General features: G+C 40.9%; 1 protein-coding gene across 4 annotated transcripts in view; it reads right to left on the bottom strand.

Moving 5' to 3' along the window:
* The window catches only part of LOC111145177 (splicing factor 3b subunit 1), a 55,883-nt gene extending 36,048 nt beyond the window's left edge, over positions 1–19,835 (bottom strand). For 2 of the 4 annotated variants that reach the window (XM_022500260.1, XM_022500176.1), the window contains exon 1: positions 2,679–2,806. In XM_022500260.1, the coding sequence (XP_022355968.1) occupies positions 2,679–2,706 (28 nt within the window). In that variant the 5' untranslated portion in view covers positions 2,707–2,806. Of the gene's footprint in view, positions 1–2,678; positions 2,857–3,078; positions 3,226–19,814 lie in introns of those variants that run through there. The other 2 variants (XM_022500014.1, XM_022499927.1) reach the window with 2 other exon arrangements.
* Positions 19,836–25,218: the final 5,383 nt, after the last annotated feature.

Genomic DNA, 25,218 nt, shown 5'->3' on the forward strand with positions numbered 1-25,218 from the left:
AGGGTCCTGGGATCAAGCCCCTCATCGTGCTCCCTGCTCAGCAGGAAGTCTGTTTCTCCCTCTCTCTCTGCCCCTCCCGTGCTTCTGCTCCCTCTATCTCTTGCTCTCTCAAATAAATAAATAAAATCTAAAAGAAAACAAAACAAAAAACCATAGCCTTAAAAAAAAAAAAGGCAATATGATGGCTAACTCCAAAAAATAAAACAAGTACTATACATTTTAAAAATTAACTCCAGTGAGGTTCATACTCCAGTCCTCCTGTATCAACTACTCCACTAACTTAAAAGAATTGTTGGTCTGTCATTCTTCACACTGCGAACAACGACTTTCCTAAAACGCAGAAGTAACTTGTCACCTGGGAGAAGGAGTAAGGCACTTTATTCTGTAGTCACTGGAAAGCCAAGCCAAATCTAGTGCAGTATTCAGAACCTTTAATGTGATGCTAACCTAACACTTCTTCCTCTCAGTTCAGGAGGTTCCCAATATATTTGTAAGTCCTACTTTCACTTATCTCAGCCAAACAACATATCCAAACCTATCTAATCATTCCGAAGTTAGCTTAAAATGATCTCTTCCTGTGAAACTTTTAGTGTTTCCAATATAATCTCTCAATAAATGTTAGTATGCAGTACCCATCAGGCACTAGGTACCGGGGATACAAGATATAGTTCCTGTACACAATAATCTCAAAGTGGATGATACCTTCACACAACAGACTACTCTAATATAATAAAGTGCTATAATAGCTCCACAAAGAAAAAAAATAAAAACCCACCAAGAATTCTGCTCCAAGTTATCAGAGATGACTTATTCGCGGAAACAGAGATGCACCATAAAGGACTACAGTTCTTTAGAAAAGTATCACAAGGGAGTAGGAAACTATGTAAACATTACAGTGCACTTCCACTAAACATTTATCATCTTCTATCTTATACTCAGTGATGGACAGTGTCTTGTACACAGTGCCCTAATGTTAACTGAATACTCCTACATTTCTTTACAGCATCAGTTATTTCAAACTGACAGGATTCCAAGTAAAATAGCAAATTTGGCCAATGAATTTCAATCTTCTATAGACCAGTTTTTAACTGGGTTTCAGAAAAGCAGGAAAACTGATCCAAACTTTTATTTTCCTGTCCAAAAGGATCTTGAAAGTACCAATAAACAAGTAATCAATGCCACAAAATGCCCCAAATGAACAAACAATAGCAACATCTTTACATCTTCTAATCACTCTGCAAGGTATGTCTAAATTAGTCTAATGACAGAAGAGTAAGTGCCTAAAAACCCTTCAGGGTTAAAACAGTGCAGAAATCTAAAAAGAATATTAAAATCATTGCCAATTAATTAGCATGTTTCAGAAGTTGCAGAAAGCTGGACTTCAGTTCTAGTGGGTAACACAATTATTCGATGTCATTCACGTTCTGGTCCCAAACAATCTTTCCAGATTCGTCTACGTTTTCCTTCTTTGCACTGCCACAGTCCACTACTCAAACACACTTTCCACGACTCCCTGCCTCGTTACAAGATGTTCTCTCAAGCTCAAATATGCCACCCTAATTTAAAACGGATAGATCCTTTTCGACCAGGGACACGTCATCTCCTCTATGAAGCAGTCCTAAACGTACATTAATCACTCCGTTACCCACGAACCCAACATGTTGTATTTCCATTTAAGCATTAATCTGCCTCGTAAAAGAACGAAGACGTATACACGTTTCCCCATTAGCCTGTAAAACTTCTGACGGCCTTACTCTTTGTTACTTCAGACTCAGACTAAACCAGGCACCTGGAAACGACGAGTGAAACAGAAGCGACTCTTGGAAACCTCGTGTTTGATGAACACCTCAGATTCCACGTCAGAAATCAAGAAATGCACTTCCAAATTCCCATGCCTCATCTTTTCTGAAGTGACCCTATTTCCTGCCATTTCTGGGTACTGGTACTCCCTAAAGGACGCCGCCTATTCTCAACATTTTCCTAATTTTGTATTCTCCGTATTCCATAAAACGATCAACTACCTCGAAAGCTTTGGCCATTAATAAAAATCATGTGCTTTTCCTTCTTCCGCCAATAATCAGTCTCCAAAGAACAAGACCAATATTCAAGTGATCAAGGGAAGAAAAACCACTAGATTTTATTCCCAAATCCCTTCGTACCAAAAAACCCCAAACGAAGTATTTTAGATGCCTGAAGACACACAAATTAGACAAGATTAAGAGGCATGGGTCTCGGTTAGGCTAAACTCCATCTGGGGCTGCCTGAAAAGCGGCTGCCGTATTTCGGTGCTTCCTGACTCTTCTATGCAAAATCCGTGCGGACAACAGTTCCGAAAGGCGAGCGAGACTTTAGGCTTCCAGGCCCGTTTCCCCGATCCCTTGCCCTGGACTCCTTGTTGGCGAGCCGTCTGAACGAGGCCTTCCGGCCAGAAAAGAGAGGCAGCTCTGAAGGAATAGGACCCAAACACGGAACAAAGCGCCTACCGGCGCTGTATGAGTAGGACGCCATTACGTGAGGCAGTGGCCTGCGCCGCTAGCGCGGAGGAAACCACCAGGACCCCCAAGCGCGGGCGCCGCACCCCACCAAAGAAACCACAGGCCGAGGCAAAAAACTAGGAAAATAGAGTGTGGGCAGGCTGGGCAGCAGAGAAGACACCTAACCATGGGAAGAGTGCTTACCTTCGTGAGTCTTGGCGATCTTCGCCATTTTGTCCACTCGAACACACAGACGGAACTGGCGCTCCCAGGGACTTCCGCTCGCCGCCGCTGCCACGGAGAAAAATAGCTGGGGAATGCTGTCTGCGCATGCGCCAAGCGGGAGCGCGCTCCGTCGGGTGACACGTGACAGAGCCGCCACCTAGATGGAACGCAAAGATGCATTGTGGGGGAGGGGGAGGAGCCAGGACTGGGCCTGCTGATACGAGAAGAGGACTAGGCAAATCTTGATGCCTTTAACTGAATAGCTTGGCGCTGGAGGAGAGTGGATGGTGTAGGACAGTTAACAGTCACTGTAGGAAACGCTACGGGTTTTAGCGCTAGAAAAAACCTCAAACCGTCCATTCCCTTTTCCCAAATCGACCGGAAAGTGCACTGACGCCACAGAAAAGCTTTCCTTAGCATCTGCCACAGAAAAGCTTTCCTTAGCGTCTGCCTCAGCTGTTGCGGTGGAGAGTTTGTGCAAACAGTCCTTACCAGTCACCTCCTTCGCGCTGAAATTCAAGGTCATTTTTCTTTCTTTTTAAATAATTACCGTTTGGGTAGGAGTTCTGTTGCAGACAGTATTGTACCTCACAAATAACCCAGTAACGTGAACAAGTTGTTGCTAATCCCGTTTAAGAAATGAGAGAAAAACTAGGGCGGGGATATCTGTAACACATGCAAGGTCACACCGTTATTAAATCACACAGAAGGAACTTTGCCACACTTTTAAAGCCTTTTAACTTTATAGGTTCTTAGAAGACCACTGATGGTCAGCAGTAACGGTGATGAAATGCCTCTCTTAATCCTAAATGTCATTCTTAAATGAGGAATTTTTAAAAGATGCGAATATGGCTGTCTTTTTTTTTTTTCCTATGCATCAGTTACACGAGCATAATTTTAACTGTCACACTGGCCTTGGACTTTAGAAATGAAAAAGAACAAAACTTAGAAGGGAAGTTGGTACCGGAAGCAGCCTAGGAAAACAAGTGAGGATTAAGGTTAAAGCTATCACAAAGGAAACAGTTCACCTGGCTGTGTGATAGAGTCACAACACAAATAGTAGAAACCTTGGTAACAAAATGGGATTTTTATTAGCATCAATGAAAAAAATCAATTTGATGGGATAAAATTTTCAGTTTTTAATTTAGTTGTTTCAATTTAGGTTAAACAATAGTTGGGGGAGGAAGGGGATGAAAGAGAAGAACGTAGGTTATTATACAAATTATTGGTAAACTCTAGTTCTTGGATTAGCAGAGGGCCCACGGATATTCCTTACATGGTTTATAACCTACACATAGATTACATATATTCTTTTATATGTACAAAAATAGCATATTTTAAAATAAAGGAAAAAAGGATGCCTGGGAAATAAGGAATTACAGAAGAGTGTTAATATCCATAAATAATCAACAATATAAAAAAATCCATCCATGTCGACAAAAAAAAAAAAATCACAAGGTCATTGCATTTGTTGGTTTTATTTAGAAAAAAAAAAAAAGGTAAATTTGTATCTACAAGGCAATTACTGTCCTGTAAAAATATATGCAAAGGAGGGCATCTGGGTGGCTCAGTTGGTTGAGCTACGCCTTTGACTCAGGTCATGATCCTGGAGCCCGGGATCGAGTCCCACATTGGGCTCCCAGCTCCATGGTGAGTTCGCTTCTCCCTCTGACCTTCTTCCCTCTCATTCTCTCTCTCACTCTCAAATAAATAAATAAAATCTTAAAAAAAAAAAAGCCCTAGTACAAAAAAATATATACATATATATATATATATATATATATATATATATATGCAAAGGAAATTTACCGAAGTGTTAATAGTAGATGTTTATGAATGATGAAATTATGAACTTTTAAAATAATTTTTAGCATTTTCCTGACACTTTGCTATGAGCACATATTTTTATAAATACACACACAAAGAATGTATTAAAGGTGGGGTGCCTGGTTGGCTCAGTTGGAAGAGCATGTGACTCTGGATCTCAGGGTGCTGAGTTTGAGCCCCATGTTGGGTGTAGAGATTTCTAAAAATAAACTATTAAAAAAAAAAAGAAAAAGGAGATGAAATGAAAAGCATGTGCAAAGTAGGTATCACATGTCCTTTGTCTTTCCAAAATAGAAGCTGGACCTGCTGGCCACATTGTATTATATGCATATTTCTCTAGGTTACTAGGTATTAAGTTAACTTTTGTAGGACAAAGGCATATATGAGATAGTGAGATATGAAAAAATCTGCCAAAGATCAAGAGAGATTCCCTTCTTTTAGTCTTCTTCTAAAGACTAATTTGTCTTTAATAAAACAATGACTTGGACATTCTGACAGTAAGTTAACAAGGGTTTTTCAGTAAGTACCTTTTACTTTCTATTTTCAATATTAATTAACAATATTCAGATATCAATTAAAATACATTTCCTGCCCTTTTCTGGTGAAGTTTTCTGTTTCACAGGTTAGAAAAGGTTATCTGATCTTTTTAAAACCCAGAGAATTGACAGTGATATAATCCAATTAAAAGGAAATCCCATTCTTTTTCTTTTCAACTAAGCTCTACACCCAACATGGGGCTTGAACTCATGACCCTGAGATCAAGAGTCACATGCTCTACCGACTGAGCCAGCCAACCACCCCCATTCCTTTTCTAATCATGGGTACTTGGAGGTTGGCTTTTCTGAGTCTCAAAAAAATATTGCGAAGTAGCAAGCATACATAATTTTTCTGGACAAAAAACAAGTTACAATAATTTTGCAGAATGTTAAATGCTAGTTGTAACTTGCTCAAAGCACCTTTGGGGATAAAACTATAAAATAGGCCTTAAAGTTCTGTGCTATAGGAAAACCACTGACAGTTAATCAAACCCATCTTTTCTTTTTTTTTTTTTTTTAAGATTTTATTTATTTGTTTGTTTCGAGAGGGAGGGAGAGAGAAAGCAAGAGTACAAGGGCAGGGGGAGGAAGAAGCAGACTCCCTACTGAGCAGGGAGCCCAATGCAGGGCTCCATCTCAAGATGCCGGGATCCAAAGGCAGCGACTTAACTGACTGAGCCACACAGGTGCCCCCAAGCCCATCTTTTCTCAGGTAAAATAAGGACTGTTATGGATAAGTGGCCCACAATCTTGATGTGTAATGTTTCCTAGATGCCTCATAACAAAGGAATCAGACTCTCCCTACCCAAGGCCAAAAATCCAAAACTTTCTATCTCCCTTTCAGTTATGCCTAAAGTTCCAAAACTACAGAATCTTATTTCTGAAAATTTAATTCATTACTCAGTTAAATAAGAGATAACCTTGAGATGATGTTCTAAATATGTCAGTCAGTGTGCCTGTCATGCCTGACTTTCCCTTCTAGCTTCAGCTACCTGACCAAAGTCTCTGCTTAGGAAAACAGCACTGGGATGTTCTCTTCGAAGAGAAAGGCACCTGGCCAGCTACCTAGAACCTGGTTTGGAATACAGGACATTTCTACCCATAGAAATAAAAGTTATTGGCTAAGTCAAGATTCTTTCTCTTGGAAATTTGAACTGGAAGTATGAAAAGACTTATCAGTTGCTATTGAAACAAAGAATCAAAGGAAAATATCATTTTAATGACAAGACTGAGGGATCGCAAATTTCTGCTGTTCAAGTCCCCACAGCTACCCGAAATCCAGACCATCTCCAGCCCCAACCATCTAATGGCCCATTCTTTAAATAGTACTGCTTTTCCTCTGTCTGGGTGGCTCAGTGGGTTAAGCATCTGCCTTTGGCTCAGGTCATGATCCCAGGGTCTTGGGATTAAGTCCTGCATTGCGTTCCTTCCTCAGTGGGGAGTCAGCTTCTCCCTCTACCCTCCCCTCCTGCTCCTGTTTTTTCTCTCTCAAATAAGTATAATCTTTTTTTTTCAAATAAATAAAATATTAAAAAAAAAATTAGTACTGCTTTTCTTGAACTAACTTGGGGAGATGTCTCTTCGTTCAGCTATTCCAGGCCTAACTAGAACAGAAGAGCAGTATATTAACATCTTAGTGTGAATTCATTAACTAGCTTCTTTTTCTAGTTAAAAGTCAACTGAGAGCTCTCTCTGATTCATAATGGTGAAGTATCTAGATTCAAAGTCTGAGCAGGTGTCCCAGACAACTAGGGATTGTGGCCCAGAAAGAAGCATTTGGTGCCTGGAATGGTGTGATGTTTTCTAATGTGTCAACTTGGCTAAGCTACAGTCCCTAGTTATTCAAACAGATACCAACCTAGGTATTTGTAGATGTGCTTTAAGTCCACAATAATTGAGTTTAAGTAAAGGAGATTGTTCTAGATAAGCTGGGTAGATCTAATTCAATCAGTTGAAAAGCCTTAATGGCAGAATTTAGGCTTCGCTGATGCAGAGGAAATTCTACCTGTGGACAGCAACTTCATCCTGTGCTGGAGAATTCCAACCTACCCTTACTGATGGTCTGGCCTTCAGATTTTGGACTTTCTTAGCCAGTGTCCACAACTGTATAAACCAATTCCCTGCAATAAATCTCTCAATATGTATCTCCTGGTGGTCTGTTTCTCCAGTGAAAACCTGATTGATAGAAATGTCAAAGGCAGGGGCACCTGAGTGGTTCAGTTGGTTAAGCCTTTGGCTCAGCTCCCAGAGTCCTGGGATCGAGCTCCATGCTGGGCACCCTGCACAGTGGGGAGTCTGCTTCTTTCTCTCCCTCTGACCTTGCCTCTGCTCATGCTCTCACTCTCAAATGAATAAAAAATCTTTAAAAAAAAAATGCCAAAGGCAAATTTCACCATTCATTCAAAAAATATTTATCAAGGACCTATTAATAAATATTTAATGAGGACCTATTGTATACCAGACATTATTTTTCAAGTTAAATTATGGAGCACATTGTATATACAGAGTATGTCCATTACAGTTTCCTATGCAGCTGCTATCCAAGAGCATGATCAGTCTTTCGTGTGCTGATTCCAGTATGCCTTGCCTTAGTTATGGCTCTACCAGTCATACTCAAAATACCCAGTTTTGAATTTTGTACAAGATGTTATTTATTTATTTGACAGAGACAGAGACAGCGAGAGAGGGAATATAAGCAGGGGGAGAGAGAGAGAGTGGGAGAAGCAGGCTTCCTGCCGAGCAGGGATCCCGATGCGGGCTCAATACCAGGACCCTGGGATCATGACCTGAGCCGAAGGCAGACGCCTAATGACTGAGCCACCTAGGTGCCCCCCCCATTTTTGAATTTTGTGTTATTACCTTGTACTTTTTTATACTTCTACTACATATGTATGTTATCAAATATGCTGTTTGGTTTTGCTTGTTTTTTAAACTTTTATGTAAGTAGAATCATCCTAGTTATATATCCATATATATCCATAACTCGTGTTTAGCTAATACTTATTCTTTTTTTAATTCCAGTATAATTAATGTGCAGGGTTATATTAGTTTCAGGTGCACTGATGCAACAATCTGTACATCACTCAGTGCTCATCACGATAAGTGGATTCTTAATCCCCTTCACCCACCCACCTCACCTTGGGCAACCACCAGTTTGTTTTCTATATTTAAAAGTCTAGTGGTTGTTTTTTGTTGTTGTTCTTGTTCATTTTTTTTCTTTGTTCATTTCTTTCTTAAATTCCGTATATGAGTGAAATACCGTATTTTGTCTTTTTCTGACTATTTCACTTAACATTATACCTCTAGATCCATCCATGTTGCTGCAAATGGCAATATTTCATTCTTTTTATGGCTGAGTAATATTCCATTTTATATATACAATGCATCTTCTTTATCCATTCATCTATTTTTTAATCCATTCATGTATGATGGACACTTGGGTTGCTTCCATATTTTGCCTATTGTAAATAATGCTGCAGTGAACATAGGGGTGTATACATTTTTTAGAATTAGGGTTCTCATACTCTTTGGGAAAGTACCCAGGAGTAGAATTACCAGACATTATTTTAGATACTGGGAATATAATGGTGAATAAGACACTGTCCTCATGGAGTGTAGATTCTCTGAGGGAGAGAGATTAATAACCGTGAGTGTGTGTGTGTGTGTGTGTGTGTGTGTGTGTGTGTGTGTAATTTCAGGTACTGTCAAATACTATGAAGAAAAAGCAGAATGAGGGAGGGAGAGGGGTCAGGATGGAAGTATAATATGAACAGAAATGGTGAGATATCCAAGGATATGACATTTCAACAGATACTTAAATGAAATAAGGGAATGAAGATTGGGGAGAGGAGTATTTCAGACATAGTAAGTGCAAATGTGCCAAGGTGGGAATGAGCTTGAGGTCTGTATGTCTCCAGAGTGACATAAGGGATGGGGGGAAAATGGCAGGAGACAAGATGGTACCATAAGTACCTGCAGTGCTACTACACTGTTGAATGAATGAATGAATGTTGAATGAAGATAGCTTCTAAATTTCCTGCTCTATATTGCCTCTGTTAGCTAACACAGGGGGAGCAACTACATAATTTTTGCTACTGGATTCTCCATGATAGATGTACATAAAAAGCAGGAAACATTATCATTAATGATTCACCTTAGACTAACTGTTGTCACTAGGTAAACTAAGAAATTGGTAGGAGGTAGAGGAAGGTGGTATATAAGAATCAGAGAAATAGTAGGATTTATGAAGAAGGGTAAGGAATGTTGGAGAGACTAGAGTCCTTGCGTCAATGACAGATACTGTGTTGTCAGCAGGTACCAGAGTCAACAAGTCGGCAATAATGGTAACAACAGCCACAGTACATCAGTTTTTGATGCCACCCAGAACCCAAAGAGACCAACTAAGCCTCGTGCTTCCTTTTTAGTGATAGGAGACACAAGATGCATTAGTTTGTCCTTTACTTTGGAGGGGATGTCCAGGCATGCCCCAGGCCACTATGCCCCTAAAACTAAAACAGTGGTTCTCAGCTGGAAATGATTTTGTCTCCTAGGGATACCTGGCAATGTCTAGAGACATTTTTGGTTGGCACAGCTCTATCCTCTGCCTAGAGGGTCCTCCTTCCTATTTCCAACCCCATCTCCTCTACCCTCTTTCAGTTGGTTAACTTCTCCTCAACCTGTCAGACTGACCCAATGTCACCTACCCAGGATTCTCCCCCTAGGAGTGAGATAAAGATTGCATGCTTTGCCATGCTCCTGAAATGCCACAGAACTCTAAGTAATAACTTTGTATTGTTGAGGTTTCTATGGGGTCTGTCTTCCTAAGCTGGACTGTAAGACCTAGAGCAACTTAAGGGGAGAAATTACTGGCATCTAGAGGTCAGGGATACTGCACAACATCCTATGTTGCACAGCTCTCCAAACTAGAAATTTTCGGCACAGAATGTCAATAGTGCCACAGTAGAGAAATCCTGCCCTAAAAATGTAACTAATGGAGCAGAACCTTTATTTTCTTCGGATTTATCTCCCACCCTCTAGAGTACATGGCTTCTCCATGTACTTACCGTTTCCTGGTCATCTAGTCTTATTAACAAGATTAACACAATGCATCAGCATGGTGGACTAATACAATGTTGTGCTCTATGTCCGGCTGTCCATATTGGTTAAGATTATATTATGGTAGAGTTGGGGCACCTGGGTGGCTCAGTCAGTTAAACATCTGCCTTTGGCTCAGGTCATGATCCTGGGGTCCTGGGATCGAGCCCACGTTGGGCTCCTTGCTCAGCAGGGAGTCTGCTTCTCCTTCTCCCTCTGCTGTTCCCCCGGCTCGTGCTTGCTCTCTCTGTTAATTAAATAAAATCTTTTTTAAAAAAAAGACTATAGGGCGCCTGGGTGGCTCAGTGGGTTAAAGCCTCTGCCTTCGGCTCAGGTCATGGTCCCAGAGTCCTGGGATCGAGGCCCGCGTCGGGCTCTCTGCTCAGCGGGGAGCCTGCTTCCTCCTCTCTCTCTGACTGCCTCTCTGCCTACTTGTGATCTATCTCTCTGTCAAATAAATAAATAAAATCTTTAAAAAAAAAAAAGACTATATTTAAAAAAGACTGTATTATGATTGAGTTATTATGATAGATGGTAATATAGGGGAGTTACCATAATCCAGCATATGTACTCTGTTGTCCAGCCCAGGAGAATGCACACAGTTTTAAATCCTCCATATCATTAGGGATTGAAAACAATTCTTTAATATTTATTTATTTATTTATTTGAGAGAAAGAGAGAGAGTGGAGGGGGAGGGGCAGAGGGAGGAAGTCTTCAAGCAGCCTCCCCACTGAATGCAGAGCCTGATGTGGGGCTCGACCTTTGACCCATGAGATCATGATCAGAGCTAAAACCATGATTCGGACACTTAACTGACTGAGCCACCCAAGCACTCCAGAACACATGTTAATCTGTTAATCTGTGCTAGATACCACACTTGACACAGCAACTGCAACTGAAGATACTACTTGGTTGAATGTGATAATTCACTTTCATCCTCCAGAATATGTGTGAGCTTTGTAAGGGCCTGACTTAAGTGTAAATATAATGTGAACCACTACCCTTGCATGCTTTAGGTCTTTAAGGCACCAATCTCTGCCATATTTCCTAGAATATAATAATGTTTTTTATTTACTATCTTGGCAGGGTGTTGGCGGGGAGCTATTTAGTAGCCTTCCCCATATGTTATTCTACAGGCTATGGAACTTACATGGAAGTTTGGCCAGCTTCTAAGTATGTTCCTTACATTTACACATTTAGGAACTTGGAAAATGACACTGGACACCATGAGCCAGACCTGGGCCAGGACTCCATTTCTGACCCTATCTACCACCATTCTAACAGGCTACCACACTTTGTGTCTCAGTGTCAACTTAGACTCTGTGTCCATGGCCCTCAACATATTAGATTATTCCACTTTTCCCAAGGTATAGTTACCAGAGCAATAGGATAGGTAGGTGCCTTTGGAGAAGTACTAGGGGATTCATTAATGCATACTTTGGTGTTACATGGTACTCCCTGGAGGACCTAGCTTCTCTTTCAATCAAATGGTCTAAAATCAAATCATTCTAAGTTTGAAAGCTACCTCAGGTCTGAAAACTAAAGAATTACTTTTCTTTTTCTCTAACTGGAATAGCTGCCTTCAGCCTCCTGAACATTCATCCTTGATTTCACCCAGTTCTAATAGATTGAACAACACCCTTGTACGCTGCCCATCGATTTGCCTCTAAGGACATCCTACTGTATTAACCATCTAAATATTGTTCTACAGGTCAGCGCCCCCCAGGCAGCCATTCCCATTCCAACCCTGTGCTAATTATAATTGTCCCCACCTTGCTTTTGATGGTTAAGCATAACCACTTGGCCTCTGTTTGGGGATCCCATCATCCCCACTGCTCTCATGGAGCTTAGATCTGTAACTCTATCTGCTACTATCACCTGAGGCCTATAAAGGACAGCCACCATGACTGACAGTGCTTTCCCTAGGCCATATTGGAGCCTGAGGCAAAAGGAAAAATCAGTAATATTGATCCTGCCTTTATTTAAGATTTTATCTTGTTCACATGGATTTTTCTGCATTAATTTCGATTTTTAAAAATATATTTAAAGATTATATTGATTACAGAGCTTTTTGGTCTCCTCTTTAGTTTTGCACCTGAGGCAAGTACCTCATTCACTTCACCCTAGCCTCAGTCCTGTTCAGTGATGCTGGTGCTTCTCTCACATTCCTTATAGCCTTAAGAAACAGAGTATCCTCTGAGCCTCCCCATGGAACATAATTAACTGCTAAGTTTTTTGGCAGTGAATATTTATTGAATATTTAGCACTGAATATTTATTCTAGCATAGCCACTTATTGACTCCTTTGATCACCCCTTCTTCCGCCATCTTCCACAGTAGTCCTATTGTTCCTGACACTTAGTATGGGCTATTGCTTTCTCTGAGGTTTCTTTTTTTTAAGATTTTATTTATTTATTTGACAGAGAGAGATCACAAGTAGGCAGAGGCAGGCAGAGAGAGGGGGGGGAAGCAGACTCCCTGCTGAGCAGAGAGCCCTATGTGGGGCTTGATCCCAGGACCTGAGATCATGTCCTGAGCCAAAGGCAGAGGCTTAACCCACTGAGCCACCCAGGCGCCCCCACCTTTTTTTTTTTTTTAATAAAAGAACTTTCTCTGAGTTTCTAAGAGCATCCTAGTAGAGTGTTAGCACTGCCTTCACAGATCCTTGTCAGGGTCCTTCATATCATGAGATAGTGCTTTCATAGTGACAAACCCTCCCTATCCAATGTTGGTCGGCTACCACCAATGTTCTGGTGTCCAGGAAGGAACATAAGGAAAGTTCCTGAGCGGGACACCTGTTGTCTTATAAGTCAGAGGTCTCTGTATGTTCTTCAAGCAATGAGGGAGTACTAGCTTTTTAACAGAAACAATTAGGCTACTTCTGTAAGCCTAGAGCACTCAGGGAAATCTAGGATTTCAAGATTCTTGAGTGCACTGACCCAGATGTCCTTGTCCTATTTCTTAGGACTGCAATCCTTCCCAATCAGGGCCCTCACTTTGTGTAAGAAATATGCTGAGGCTGAAAATTCTGTCCACTTTTGGAGATCTGCTACTCAATATTAAGTCCTAAACCTAATTATCAGCTTTTTTTTTTTTTTTTGCTCTCTACCTGCAGCCAATGAGACTCTTTATATACCACCAAGAATGCCCTCCAGCTTTTATATTTAACCTTTAATAAGCGATTAGTCACTCTCAACCTTTCAGTGGCTTTCCTCCAATATCTCAGTAGAATCTATTTGTGCTTCACTTACCATCAGTGAGAGGGTCCTCATTGCCAGGCAGACTTGTAAGTGATTCAGAGCTAAAAGTCCTATTTTAGAGTCTGCTTTCTTGGATCACAGGTTAGGTTTCCTACAGGGAGCTTTGGAGATGGGATGGCCCTTCAGAGTTGTCCTAAATTGAGGCAAGGGAGTTGGGCCTTTATACTTCCATATCAACAAGATTTTGGATATGAATTTCCCCAGGAAGAGGGCATGACCTTGGGAGAAGTAGCTCTCTTTTAACTATAAGCAAAACCCAGAGAGGCTTGCATCCGAGAGCTGCCACAGAATTCTCAACGGTTCCAGTTATGAGGGGAGAAAGAAAGGCAACTGGGTAGTCCACCATAACTTCCACTACAATGTAAAAAAGTGTCTTCCATCACATGACGATGCAGACAGACGGAGGATAACACTATCCCCTAAGGATATGAGACTCAAAAATTTGAGCTTTCACCAAAATGTGGGTAAGTGATGGTCTGAAAGCAGTAGGGAGGAGTGAAAGACACAATGGTCCTATTCTCTTGAAGTACATAGTTAGTACATAGATAGTACATGGGTTAGCAAATGCCCCTTCCAAAATTCTCAAACGTTTTTCTCTCTTGGAATGGTGACTAATTTAAAATAACTTTTAGGGGCACCTGGGTGGCTCAGTGGGTTAAAGCCTCTGCCTTCGGCTCAGGTCATGATCCCAGAGTCCTGGGATCGAGCCCCACATTGGGCTCTCTGCTCAGCAGGAGCCTGCTTCCCTTCCTCTCTCTCTGCCTGCCTCTCTGCCTACTTGTGATCTCTGTCAAACAAATCTTTAAAAAAAATAAAATAAAATAACTTTTAAAGCCTCTTTTTCTAATTCACAGCAGCTTACCAATTGTTATACCTCTCCAGGAGTCTCCCTGTGTGGCAGTTAGCAGGGGCAGGGGGCACATGCATGTGCTCAGTTCCGAAACCTTTCTCTCCCACTAATGCACTTATTCTCAAATTCTAACAGCACTCAAATCCTCTGAGCAGCTTTTTTTTTTTTTTTAATATTGTATTTATTTGAGAGAAAGAGAGCATGAGCAGGGGCTCGGGGGTGTTGAGGGGGAGACAGAGGGAGAGGGAGAAGCAGACTCCCTGCTGAACAGGAAGCCTGATGTGGGGCTCAATCCTAGGACCTCCTTGAGATCATGACCTGAGCCCAAGGCAGATGTTTAACCAACTGAGCCACCCAGGAGTCCCCTGCCCCCCCCAGGCCCCGCCCCTGTGCCGAGAAGCTTGGAAAGTATTGGTTGTGAACCCAAACTTCAGAGTGATGTAGCAGATTTCAGGTGGAGCTGAAGAGCTGATAATTCTTTCCAGATGGCCTACTACCATTCATTGAGAAACACTGCATATCCAAGCCTCTTTTCTTTTTTTCAACTTATTTATTTTTGAAGATTTTATTTATTTATTTGACAGACAGAGATCACAAGTAGGCAGAGAGGCAGGCAGAGAGAGGCGGAAACAGGCTCCCTGCTGAGCAGAGAGCCAGATGCAGATGCAGGACTCTGGGATCATGACCTGAGCCACAGTCAAAGCCTCTTTTCTTATCTACATCTGAATTCTGGGAGAAGAGAGACAGATCTCCAGTATACCAATGATCAGAAAAAGAAATAAATGTAGCCAAGTGTTCAACACTTGTCACCCACCCCCACTTTTAGATAAAATGTGCCTATGTGAGAAAAAAATAAGCAGCCTCCATATGAGAGGGAAAGTACAGGAAAGCTTCAAGGGGAAGCCAAGATGCAGTTAATTCTATTGTTCTCAACCCTAGACAACACCTCCTATACTCTCCTGAAATTAAAAAAAAAAAAAAATCATAGCCAATATGTCCTGGTCACACGGATAATTTTGAAAAATATTAATAAAATACCATAACTGAAATATAAAAGAAGTGAAAAAAGGTACTTATATTAAAAGATGTATTGAGAGAGGAAGCTTATGAATCACAGATTACAGGTTCCAGAAGGCTTAAACGAAAGATTTAAGAGGGAAAATCAGCTGAGAAGGAACACTGAGGTGTATAACGAGGATATAGGAGAGGATGATTCCTAGACAGGCTTTTAACTCAGACAGTGAGCAAGGGTAGTAAGTAGGGATATCTTGCTATTAGACTGTCAACATAAATGGTCCTACGGATCCTCAGGTGAGTAAGAAAGGATTAAGTGGGGCACTAAGATCATGATGTCCTATAGAAGGAAAAGCAAACTTGGGGCGCTTGGGTGGCTCAGTGGGTTAAGCCTCTGCCTTCGGCTCAGGTCATGATCTCAGGGTCCTGGGATCAAGCCCTGCATTGGGCTCTCTGCTCAGTGGGGAGCCTGCTTCCCTCCCCCACCCCCCACCTCTGCCTGTCTCTCTACCTGCTTGTGATCTCTCTCTCTGTGTCAAAAAATGGATAAAATCTTAAAAAAAAAAAAAAAAGGAACAGCAAACTCTGGCCCATGGGCCATATCTGGCAGGCATTCTTTTATTTATTTAAGTTGGTAGTAAAATATGTAGAACAATACACCATTTTAACCATTGTAATGTGTGCAGTTCAGGGGCACTAAGGACAAACTTTTGTGCAACTTTGACCACTATCTTTATCCAGACTTTTTTTTATCACCTCAAACAGAAACTCTGTAAGCATTAAGCAGCAACTTCCCCTTCTCTCCAGCTCCTGGTAATACCTAACCTTCTTTCTGTGTCTATGAATTGGCCTTTTCAAGACATTTCATATAAGTGGAATTATACAATATTTGTCCTTTTGTGTCTGGCTTATTTCACTTGGCCTAACACGTTCAAGGTCCATCCGGGTTGTAGCATATACCAGAACTTCATTCCTGTTTAAGGCTGAGTAATTTTGCGGTGTGTGTATATACCACATTTTGTTTATCTACTCATCCACCTATGAACACTTAGGTCATTTCCACCAATTGGATATTGTGAATAATGCTGTAGTGAACACAGGCTTATAAATATGTTTGAGTCTTTGCATTAAATAATTCTTTTGGAGTGCCTTCTTAGCGCAGCAGACAGCACATCAGTCTCATAAATAATTCTTTTGGGTATATCTATACCTAGGAGTGGGATTGCTGAGTAATACGATAATTCTATGTTTAGCTTTTTGAGGAACCACCAAACTGTTTTCCACAGAAGCTAAACCATTTTACATTCCCATTAGCAATGTATGAGGAATCCAATTTCTCCACATCCTCATCAACACTTATGTTCTGTGTATCACTTTTCATAGCCATCCTAGGAGGTATGAAGTGGTATTTCATTGTAATTTTGATTTGCATTTCCCTATTGGCTAAGGACTTTGAGCACCTCTTCATATACCTCTTGGTCATTTGTACATCTTTTAGAGAAATGTCTATCCAATAAACATTTTCTAATGTTTATTTTTTTAAAGTAATCTCTACGCTCAGTGTGGGGCCCAAACTCATGCCTGGAGATAAAGACTGACATGTTCTATGGACTGAGCCAGCCGGGCATCCCCCCTTTGCCCATTCTTAAATTGAGATGGTTTTTGTTTTTCTTGTTAAATTCTAGGAAATCTTATATATTTTGGATCTCAATTCCTTATCAGATATATTATTTGCAAATATCTTCTTCCATTCTGTATGTGAAATAATAGAAAACGTACTCATTGGTCTATGCCTCCAGTTCTTAGCACAGATCTCCTAAAATCCTTGTAAATTCCTAAGTGATAAAAACACTAGGAATATCTCTTGTTCTAATATTTGGTCTTTGATCCTGTCCCTGACACATGGCTCCTAAAACCCCTGAGGATTCCTAAGTGATTAAAAGAAATATGAGCATCTTTTGTTCCAGTGAGGAGACCCTGATGGGCTCCTAGATAGAGGCTGGTCCCCAGAAAGACCAAACCATAATTAGAAGCTTGGAATTTTCAGCCGCACTCCAAATTGTCCAAAGAGGGAGAGGGGCCAGAAATGGAGTTAATAATTGATCATTCCTGTGTGAGGAAACTCCATCAAATCCCAAGAGTACAGGGTTCAGAGAGTTTCCAGGCTAGAGAACACATCCACACTGAGCAGGTAACACACCCCAATTCCACAGGACAGAAGTTCCTGCACTTGGGACGCGCCTACACCTTGCCCTATATATCTCTTCATCTGGCAGCTTCTCCGTATCCTTTATCATATCCTTTAATAAACTGGTAAGCCTCAAACTCAGGAGGGTTGTAGGATCTCTGATTTCCAGCCAAATGAAGCAGAAGTTGTGGGTAACCCAGCGGTGGACTACTTGCAAGTGGCATCTGAAATGGGATGGGGACAGTCTTGTGGGACTAAGCCCTTAACCCGTAGGATCTGACACTATCTCCAGGTAGAGACAGTGTTGGAACTGAGTTAAATGGTAATAACACCCAGCTGGTATTGCCCAGAATTATTTGGTGTGGGAAAAATTTTCATACATTTGGTAACCAGAAGTGAAGTGTTTTGTGTGAGTAGTAAAGGAGACACACAGGAGTTTATCTAATTCACGATGGGTTGACTTCTTACTCAGTTGACAGTATCCTTTGATGCACAAAATTTTTAATTTTGATGAAGTCCAATTTTTTTTCTTTCTTTTGTTGTTTGTGCATTTGGTGTCCTATTAAACAAATCCAATGTTTTGTTGACAAATCCAATGTCAAGGGTAATGTAGTTTTGCTTCCAAAAAAAGAGTATGTTACAAATTATTCAAAATTATCTTCCCTCCCCCTCCCTCTCCCAGGGTACCTGGGTGGCTCAGTCAGTTAAGCATCTGACTTCAGCTCAGGTCATGATCCCAGGGTCCTGGGATCAAGCCCTGCATCAGGCTCCCTGCTCATTAAGGGAGTCTGCTTCTCCCTTTCCCTCTGCCTCTGCTCATGTGCTCTCTCTCGAGCTCACTCTCTCAAATAATAAAATATTTTTTAAAAGTATCTCCTCAAAGATACAAAAAGTAAAAACATTTCCTCACCTGTCTTATTGCTCAAAGATTAAGAGTGTTTTATATATTCACTGATTGTTATGTATACACAAAGCACATTCCATATACATATTTTCTAATTATTAAACCGGAGATTCCTAAAGCGAAGACTGTTTAAGAAGGTGGGTGTTGGCAAAAATTACAGATTTTTGCTTCCAAAAAAGGAGGAAAGAATTCAAGCATAAAGATGCTAATGTGAATAAATAAGGAGCTTCCTGATAAAACTGGACTTTAACAAAAAGGCCAAAAGATGAAAGAAGGCCTACATAAATCAATCAATCAATCAATCAATCAGGAACCTCTGGGTTGGTAAACATGTGGCTCCTAGGGAGAGTGGCTCACTCAGAGAGCATGGAAGCTCTGGTTCCCCTTCCCGCATATCTTGCCCTGTGCATTGCTTCCATCTGGGTGTTCCGGAGATATCCTTTCATAATGAACTGATAATCTAAGGATGTACTGAGTAAAGATGCTGGGGAATGTGCAATATGCCCGAAGAACTTCAGCAGGGCGTTATTACAGCAGGACGATCGCATCTACATATATCTATCTTGTTAATAGATCATAAAGGCTGTGCTGATGGTTTGAGATAAACTGATCTTGCCCTGAGCACCCTTCAGTTAAACATCAGATTCCTCTTTTTTTTTTTCCCTTCAGATTCCTCTTTTATAGGTTTTCTTGTCTTTTGAATATGCTTGAAAAAGTGAGAAGATACGAAGATCTGTTACTAGAAAAACAAAAACAAAAATGAAGGCATACTCAGCCAGAAATTGGAGTTCTCTAAGATTCAGTAATATAGAGATGGACAATCATACAGAACTCAGTAACATGCATTTTTTAAGAAAGATTTCATTTATTTGACAGAAAGAGAGAGAGACAGTGAGAGAGAGAACACAAGCAGGGGGAGTGGGAGAGGGAGAAGAGGCTGCCACCTGAGCAGGGAGCCCAATGAGGGACTCGATCCCAGGACCCTGGTATCGTGACCTGAGGCAAAGGCAGACACTGAACCAACTGAGCCACCCAGGTGCCCTGAATATTTGTAGTTTGCTCTCTCTATTTTAAAAAAAATCTTTAAAAAATAAATTAAAAATACAAATTACCAATTTTAAGTACTGCCAGCTACAATAACTTTGACTAGCTATTTTTGTTTTTTTTCTTTTCATATAACTATTTTATTGTGCTTTGAATCTCCAGACCATTTTCCCACATTTGGGTAAAATGTTTAGCATGTTGTAAACTTAATAACTCATAAAAAGAGTATGAGATTTCTTGAGTGGAAAAAAAAAAGTAAAAGAAATTTTAAAGTGGTAAAAACCTGTAAAAATATCTCAGAAAGGCTAAAATCTCAATGAGCTGACACTTAAGACAAAATGCTAAGGAAAATACAAAAGCTTTCATTTGAAACAAGAATAATGAAACTGGTTTTGTTACCTGAGGTAGACGGCTCAATATAACAGAAGACAAAGTGCACTCTCCAATTCATGTGTTTCTTTCTTTTCTGTTAAGAAAAATAATCCCAAAAGTAAAAGGAAAAAATATAAGGAAATAGGCTTAACTGGAAATGAATTGAGTAGCTGATAGCGCCTAGTGAGGTCAGGTGTTCTGGTCTAAACCGACCACATCCCAGTTGCCAACAGAATTTGCTAATGTAACAAAAGCACCTTTAACAGCAGTCTCAACAAAATGTGCTGCTTGTGGAGGACACAAGAGCTGAAAGATCTGAAACTCATACCATATGCAAACTGACTAAAGAAATAATATTGCACACCAAAAGGAGAAGACAGGAGAATAGAAACTATGTCTCGGATTTTTAAAATAATAATCTTAATGTAAAATATCTTGCCTATTGTTTTCACATATTATAGAAATACCACCGAAATCCTAGTATTTCAGCTTCTTTAGCAGTCCAGTGCTGAGAGGAAGACACATAGAAACAATTATAATACGAGGTGGTTAGAATAAATATATTTGTGGGATTTTAGGACTGTACAGAAATATCAAACCATGCTATCTATAGCTATATATAATTCCCAGGGTAAGATTTTTTGGGTGGGGTAACATTGGATCAGTTTCATAGGATGAAGGAGGAATTAGCCAGGTGAAAGGGAGTAGAGGAGAAAGACAATGGGAATAGGAAAGAGGACCCTATAGGAAAATAGGACAGTTTAGGCAACAAACACTACAGTGTCTGTAGAAGAAATTCTGTGACTAGATGCCACAGTGTGTGGCAGGGAGTTGCAAAAGAGGAATTCTAGGATTGGATAAGAGGCTGGTTATGTTACCAGGGAGACCCATTTTCCTGATAGATTCTGAATGTCCTGAACTAAAAATGTCTGAATCTGGAAAGCTGAGAAGAGCCCCTAAACTATATTGTTATCCTTTGTGGGCCTTTCCTGGGTAGTCAATTGTCCTTTTTTCTCTTGTTCACATTTCTGGTTTGAATCACTATCTCAAGTTTTGAGTTCTGACTGGCTCTAATTGAGCTGTTTAAAAAAAAAAAAGAGTTCTAATAGTTTAGTATTCCAAAGTTGCTGCTTCGTCTTTCAAGAAGTCATAGAGTACAAAGCAGCATTCTGATGCAAGGTCAGAAGACAAGTGTTCCCTTGCTGGCTGTGCTGCTTTCTAGTTTGTGCAAGTTACTTATTTTTTTAAACCTGTTTCCTATGTTCATAGTGTGTGAAGGACTGGATCAAAAGGGCTTCATTGCACCCCTCAGATATACACATATCAACCCACATTTCCTCCTCGGCTACCTAAAACCCAGCTCTGTGGGGCTTGAGAGTAGGGATGTGTTACCTCTATGCTTCTTAGGCACTGGTACCAGCCAAGCAGTGGCCTCCACTCAGAGATCTAGGTCGCAGCATTTTGGGACTAAGTTTCTAAGTTCTGATAACCCCAAATTCCTCCTTGTTCCCTTAGCAGGAGGGGAGTGTGCAGAAAAGTCAGGCCTGACTGCTATTCTTTGAAAGTCTTGCTTACAAGGTTGGCCTTTGGCTGGCATTTGGAGATCTGTATTTCGGGTAAGTTTTCACCATTCCCAGAACTGATAAGACTTGCTGTTCTTAAACTGTACAAGCAATACGGTTTATGCTGAGCATCAATTTTCCTTGTGGAGTCTGGAATTTGAGTACATGACAGAGAATGCTTATATGATCAGCCCTCAATAAAAACCCTGGACACTGAGTCTCTAATGAGCTTATCTGGTTGGTGGCATTTCACACGTGGTGAGAATTGTCAGAAGAATTAAGCATGTCCTGTTTGATTTTATTTCACAGGTAAAGGACCCTTGGAAGTTTTACCCAGTTCCCCCAGATATCCCACATGCTCCTTTTCCCTTTACTCATTTTGCTTAATATCCTTTTGCTGTAATAAATTATAGCTGTCAGTACAACTATATGTTGAGTCCCTTGAGTCTTCTCAGCAAATCATCAAACCTACCAATGGTCCTTGGGACATGCGGTGATACCTACTACTTTCTTATATCAGTATCCACTTTTCATCACCATGGTTCTGCAATCCCTGTTTAACAACATTCTTATATTAAATATTATACATATACATATATATATAACAAAATGTCTCAAACATACATTAAAATTAGATATATTATTATAAACTCGCCATTCACCCATCATCCAGATCAATAATTATCAACAAACGATCAATTTTGTTTTATCCACTCTATTTCTACACCCTCCATTGGATTATTTTAAAGCATATCACAGACATCTTATTTCACTTGTAAAAGCTTCAGTATAAATCTTTAAGTAGAGATTTCACTTGAATTTCTTAGTCTTGTATATATCTTTTTATATTTAGTTTGTTCAAAACAAAATTTTAAAAATGCCTCTTAAATCTTTTAAACCTAATCAGTATAGATGGTAGCTATACTTATGGTAAACACAGCATAATGTATAAACTTATCCAATCACTGCTGTGCACCTGAAACTAATGTAACATTGTGTTAGGGTAACACTGAAAGGAAAAAAGAAGGGGGGCACTTGGGTGGCTCAGTCTGTTAAGCCTCTGAGACTCTTGGTTTCAGCTCAGGTCATGATTTCAGGACCGTGAGCCCATGTGGGGTTCTGAGCTGGGAGTGGAGTCTGCTTAAGATTCCCTTTCTCCTTCTGCCTCTCCCCTTCTCCCTCTCTTAAAAAAATTTAAAAAATAAATCTACCACAGTGCCCTGCCTCCTTTCTCCTTTTCTTTTCTTTTCTTTCTTTTTTTTTTTTTTTTTAGAGAGAGAGCATGAGTAGGGGTGAGGAAGAGGGATAGAGAGAGAGAGAAAAAATCCCAAGCAGACTCCTGCTCAGTCCACAATAGCCCAATGCGGGGTTTGATTCCATGACCTCAAGACTATGACCTGAACCAAAATCAAGAGTCAGATAATCAATCAACTAAGCTACCCAGGTGCCCCATCATTCCTCCTTTGGTATCTGACATTTGTTGAAGAAATTGGGTCACTCATCCTATAAAATTTCCAATATTATTTGGGAGATTGAATCTTCTTGGTGTCATTTACCTTGTTCTTCTATCCCCTGTTTAAACTGGCTTATCTAAAAGCTTGACCAGATTCAGATTCAATTATTTTGGCAAGAATATTTAACATATAGTATTCTGTCAAATATATTCTTTTTTTTTAAAGATTTTATTTATTTATTTGACAGACAGATCACAAGTAGGCAGAGAGGCAGGCAGAGAGAGAAGTGGAGGCAGGCTCCCTGTGGAGCAGAGAGCCCGATGTGGGGCTCGATCCCAGGACCCTGGGATCACGACCTGAGCTGAAGGCAGAGGCTTAACCGACTGAGCCACCCAGGCGCCCCTGTCAAATATATTCTTGATAGCATCGTTGGTTTGGTCTCTAAGAGACTGCCTCTCACAGATCTCTGCTGAGTTTTCATTTACTACCAATCTTTCCAGTTTGATAGATCTTTTAACCCCCAATTTATGGAAGCACTGTCATCTACTGAAACTGAGCCAAAGTTTATGATCACCTTTAAGCTTATGACATTATTTCCTTTGCTGAGAAGTCAAATGAGTACCATGCACTGTCACCTGTTACAAAGATTGTTTCGTTTGCCTTAAAAAACCTTTTTTATTGGAAACTATATTCAGTTAGGTGACCCAATTCAGTAGGTATTTTCATATGTCTTGGAAGAGTTGAATGAGAAAATGTTTGACAAATTTAAAAGGCCTTATATTAAGTACATAAGCATATCATGTACTGTACAGAAAAATTAGGTTTAATAGGCCTTCTAGTTAACAATACCAATAGTTTGAAATAGAACTTAGTAGGTGGCGGCAGTGTAATGCTTATATTTTCTAGACAAGTGGTTTTTGAGCAGGGAAGTAATATGATAAAAATGTGTTTTAAGGAAGACATTAAGGAAATACTTAAGAAGAGCACGCATTCTGTACTTGAAGGTGATCTAATATAGAATTGTTTGCATGCAGCTATGGAACCGCCACGATCAACACGTACATCCTGTGTTATATTGAAAAGTGTTTGACAAACTTTGTAGCTGGTGATTTCAACTCACTCCCTAAAGCATGACTGCAATGAACAATGCAAGCATAGAAAAAAAATAACAAATTGCCTATATCAATATTTATATCATCCCCCCCAAATAATCATACATACACACAGCAGCTGGAATATTTGTTAATGTAAATTAGATCAAGTCACTATTCTGACCTCTAAACTTGCATGACTTCCCTTCACACTTAGAATAAAATCCAAAGTTGGTACCATGGCCTCCCAGGCCCTACGATATAGCCCTCACTACCTCTGACCTCACTTCCTACCTCTCTCCTCCTATGATTCAAACACCGCGCTCTTCATAAAACAGGGTAATACTGTTTCTATTTGGGGCCTTTGCACTTGGTATTCCACCAGAAGTTCTTTTCTCCCCAAATACTTATACAGTCCCTCACTTCATTTAGGCCTTTGCTCAATATCACCTCCTCAGAGGCCCACCTGACCACCCCACACAGATTAGCACCCTACCTGACCCCTCTCCACCTCATTACCCTGCTTTTTCTTTTCTGTGACATGTGCCCAGCATCTGTTGGCTATATTCAATCAACCTTCTCACGGACTCCTCACAACTGTATTCAGTAGGCAGTACTGATAGTCGGTTTATAGAAAACGTACAATGGTTGAATGAGGACCTGGGAACAAAGGGGAGGAGAAAAGGACGTCAGGATTTGATGACTTGATTCCTGAAATGGGTAAATTAAAGCAAAGTCGTCAGGTTTGTCTGGACTATGGGAAACCCACACTATCCACGAACACCAATTAAAATGTTGGCCACACAAAAAGGCAGGCTAATAGAACGGAGTCTCTTCCCTAAGGACGTGACCTCACGTTACCCTCGCAACAACCTCCTGGGTAAGCGCGGGGCCTGTGTTAGACAATCATTAAACAGCGAGACTCGGAAGGCCGGACTTCGCAGCCAGGAGCGAGGGCGGTCCGGCTCGGCACTCACGGGTTTGGACAGTTACGTAATTAACACCCAGAAACTCGAGCTTCCTCCCACCCCTGGGCTGGATTCTCGCGCCGAGCCTCGCGACCACAAACAGCAGCCAAGAGAACGGGGTCGGTTGGCGAATCCGGGGAGGAGTTCCAGCGCGGGAGGTGGAGAGGGCGCTCACCGCGAGTCTCGTGAAAAAGGCGCATGAGCGCGCGGCTGCAACGAGAGGCCGACCGGGCAGAGGGGTGTGTCCGGGCGGCCCTGCGCTCCCTCGGATTGGCCAGGAGCATGACGACAGCGTTTACAGTAGGCCTTACAGGAAGTGGGAGCTTGCGTCAGCTTTGCGCTTTCAGGGTGGGAAG

This window comes from Enhydra lutris, unplaced genomic scaffold (assembly GCF_002288905.1).
Source record: "Enhydra lutris kenyoni isolate GAN:26980312 unplaced genomic scaffold, ASM228890v2 scaffoldscaffold1, whole genome shotgun sequence".
Taxonomy (NCBI): Eukaryota; Metazoa; Chordata; class Mammalia; order Carnivora; family Mustelidae; genus Enhydra; species Enhydra lutris.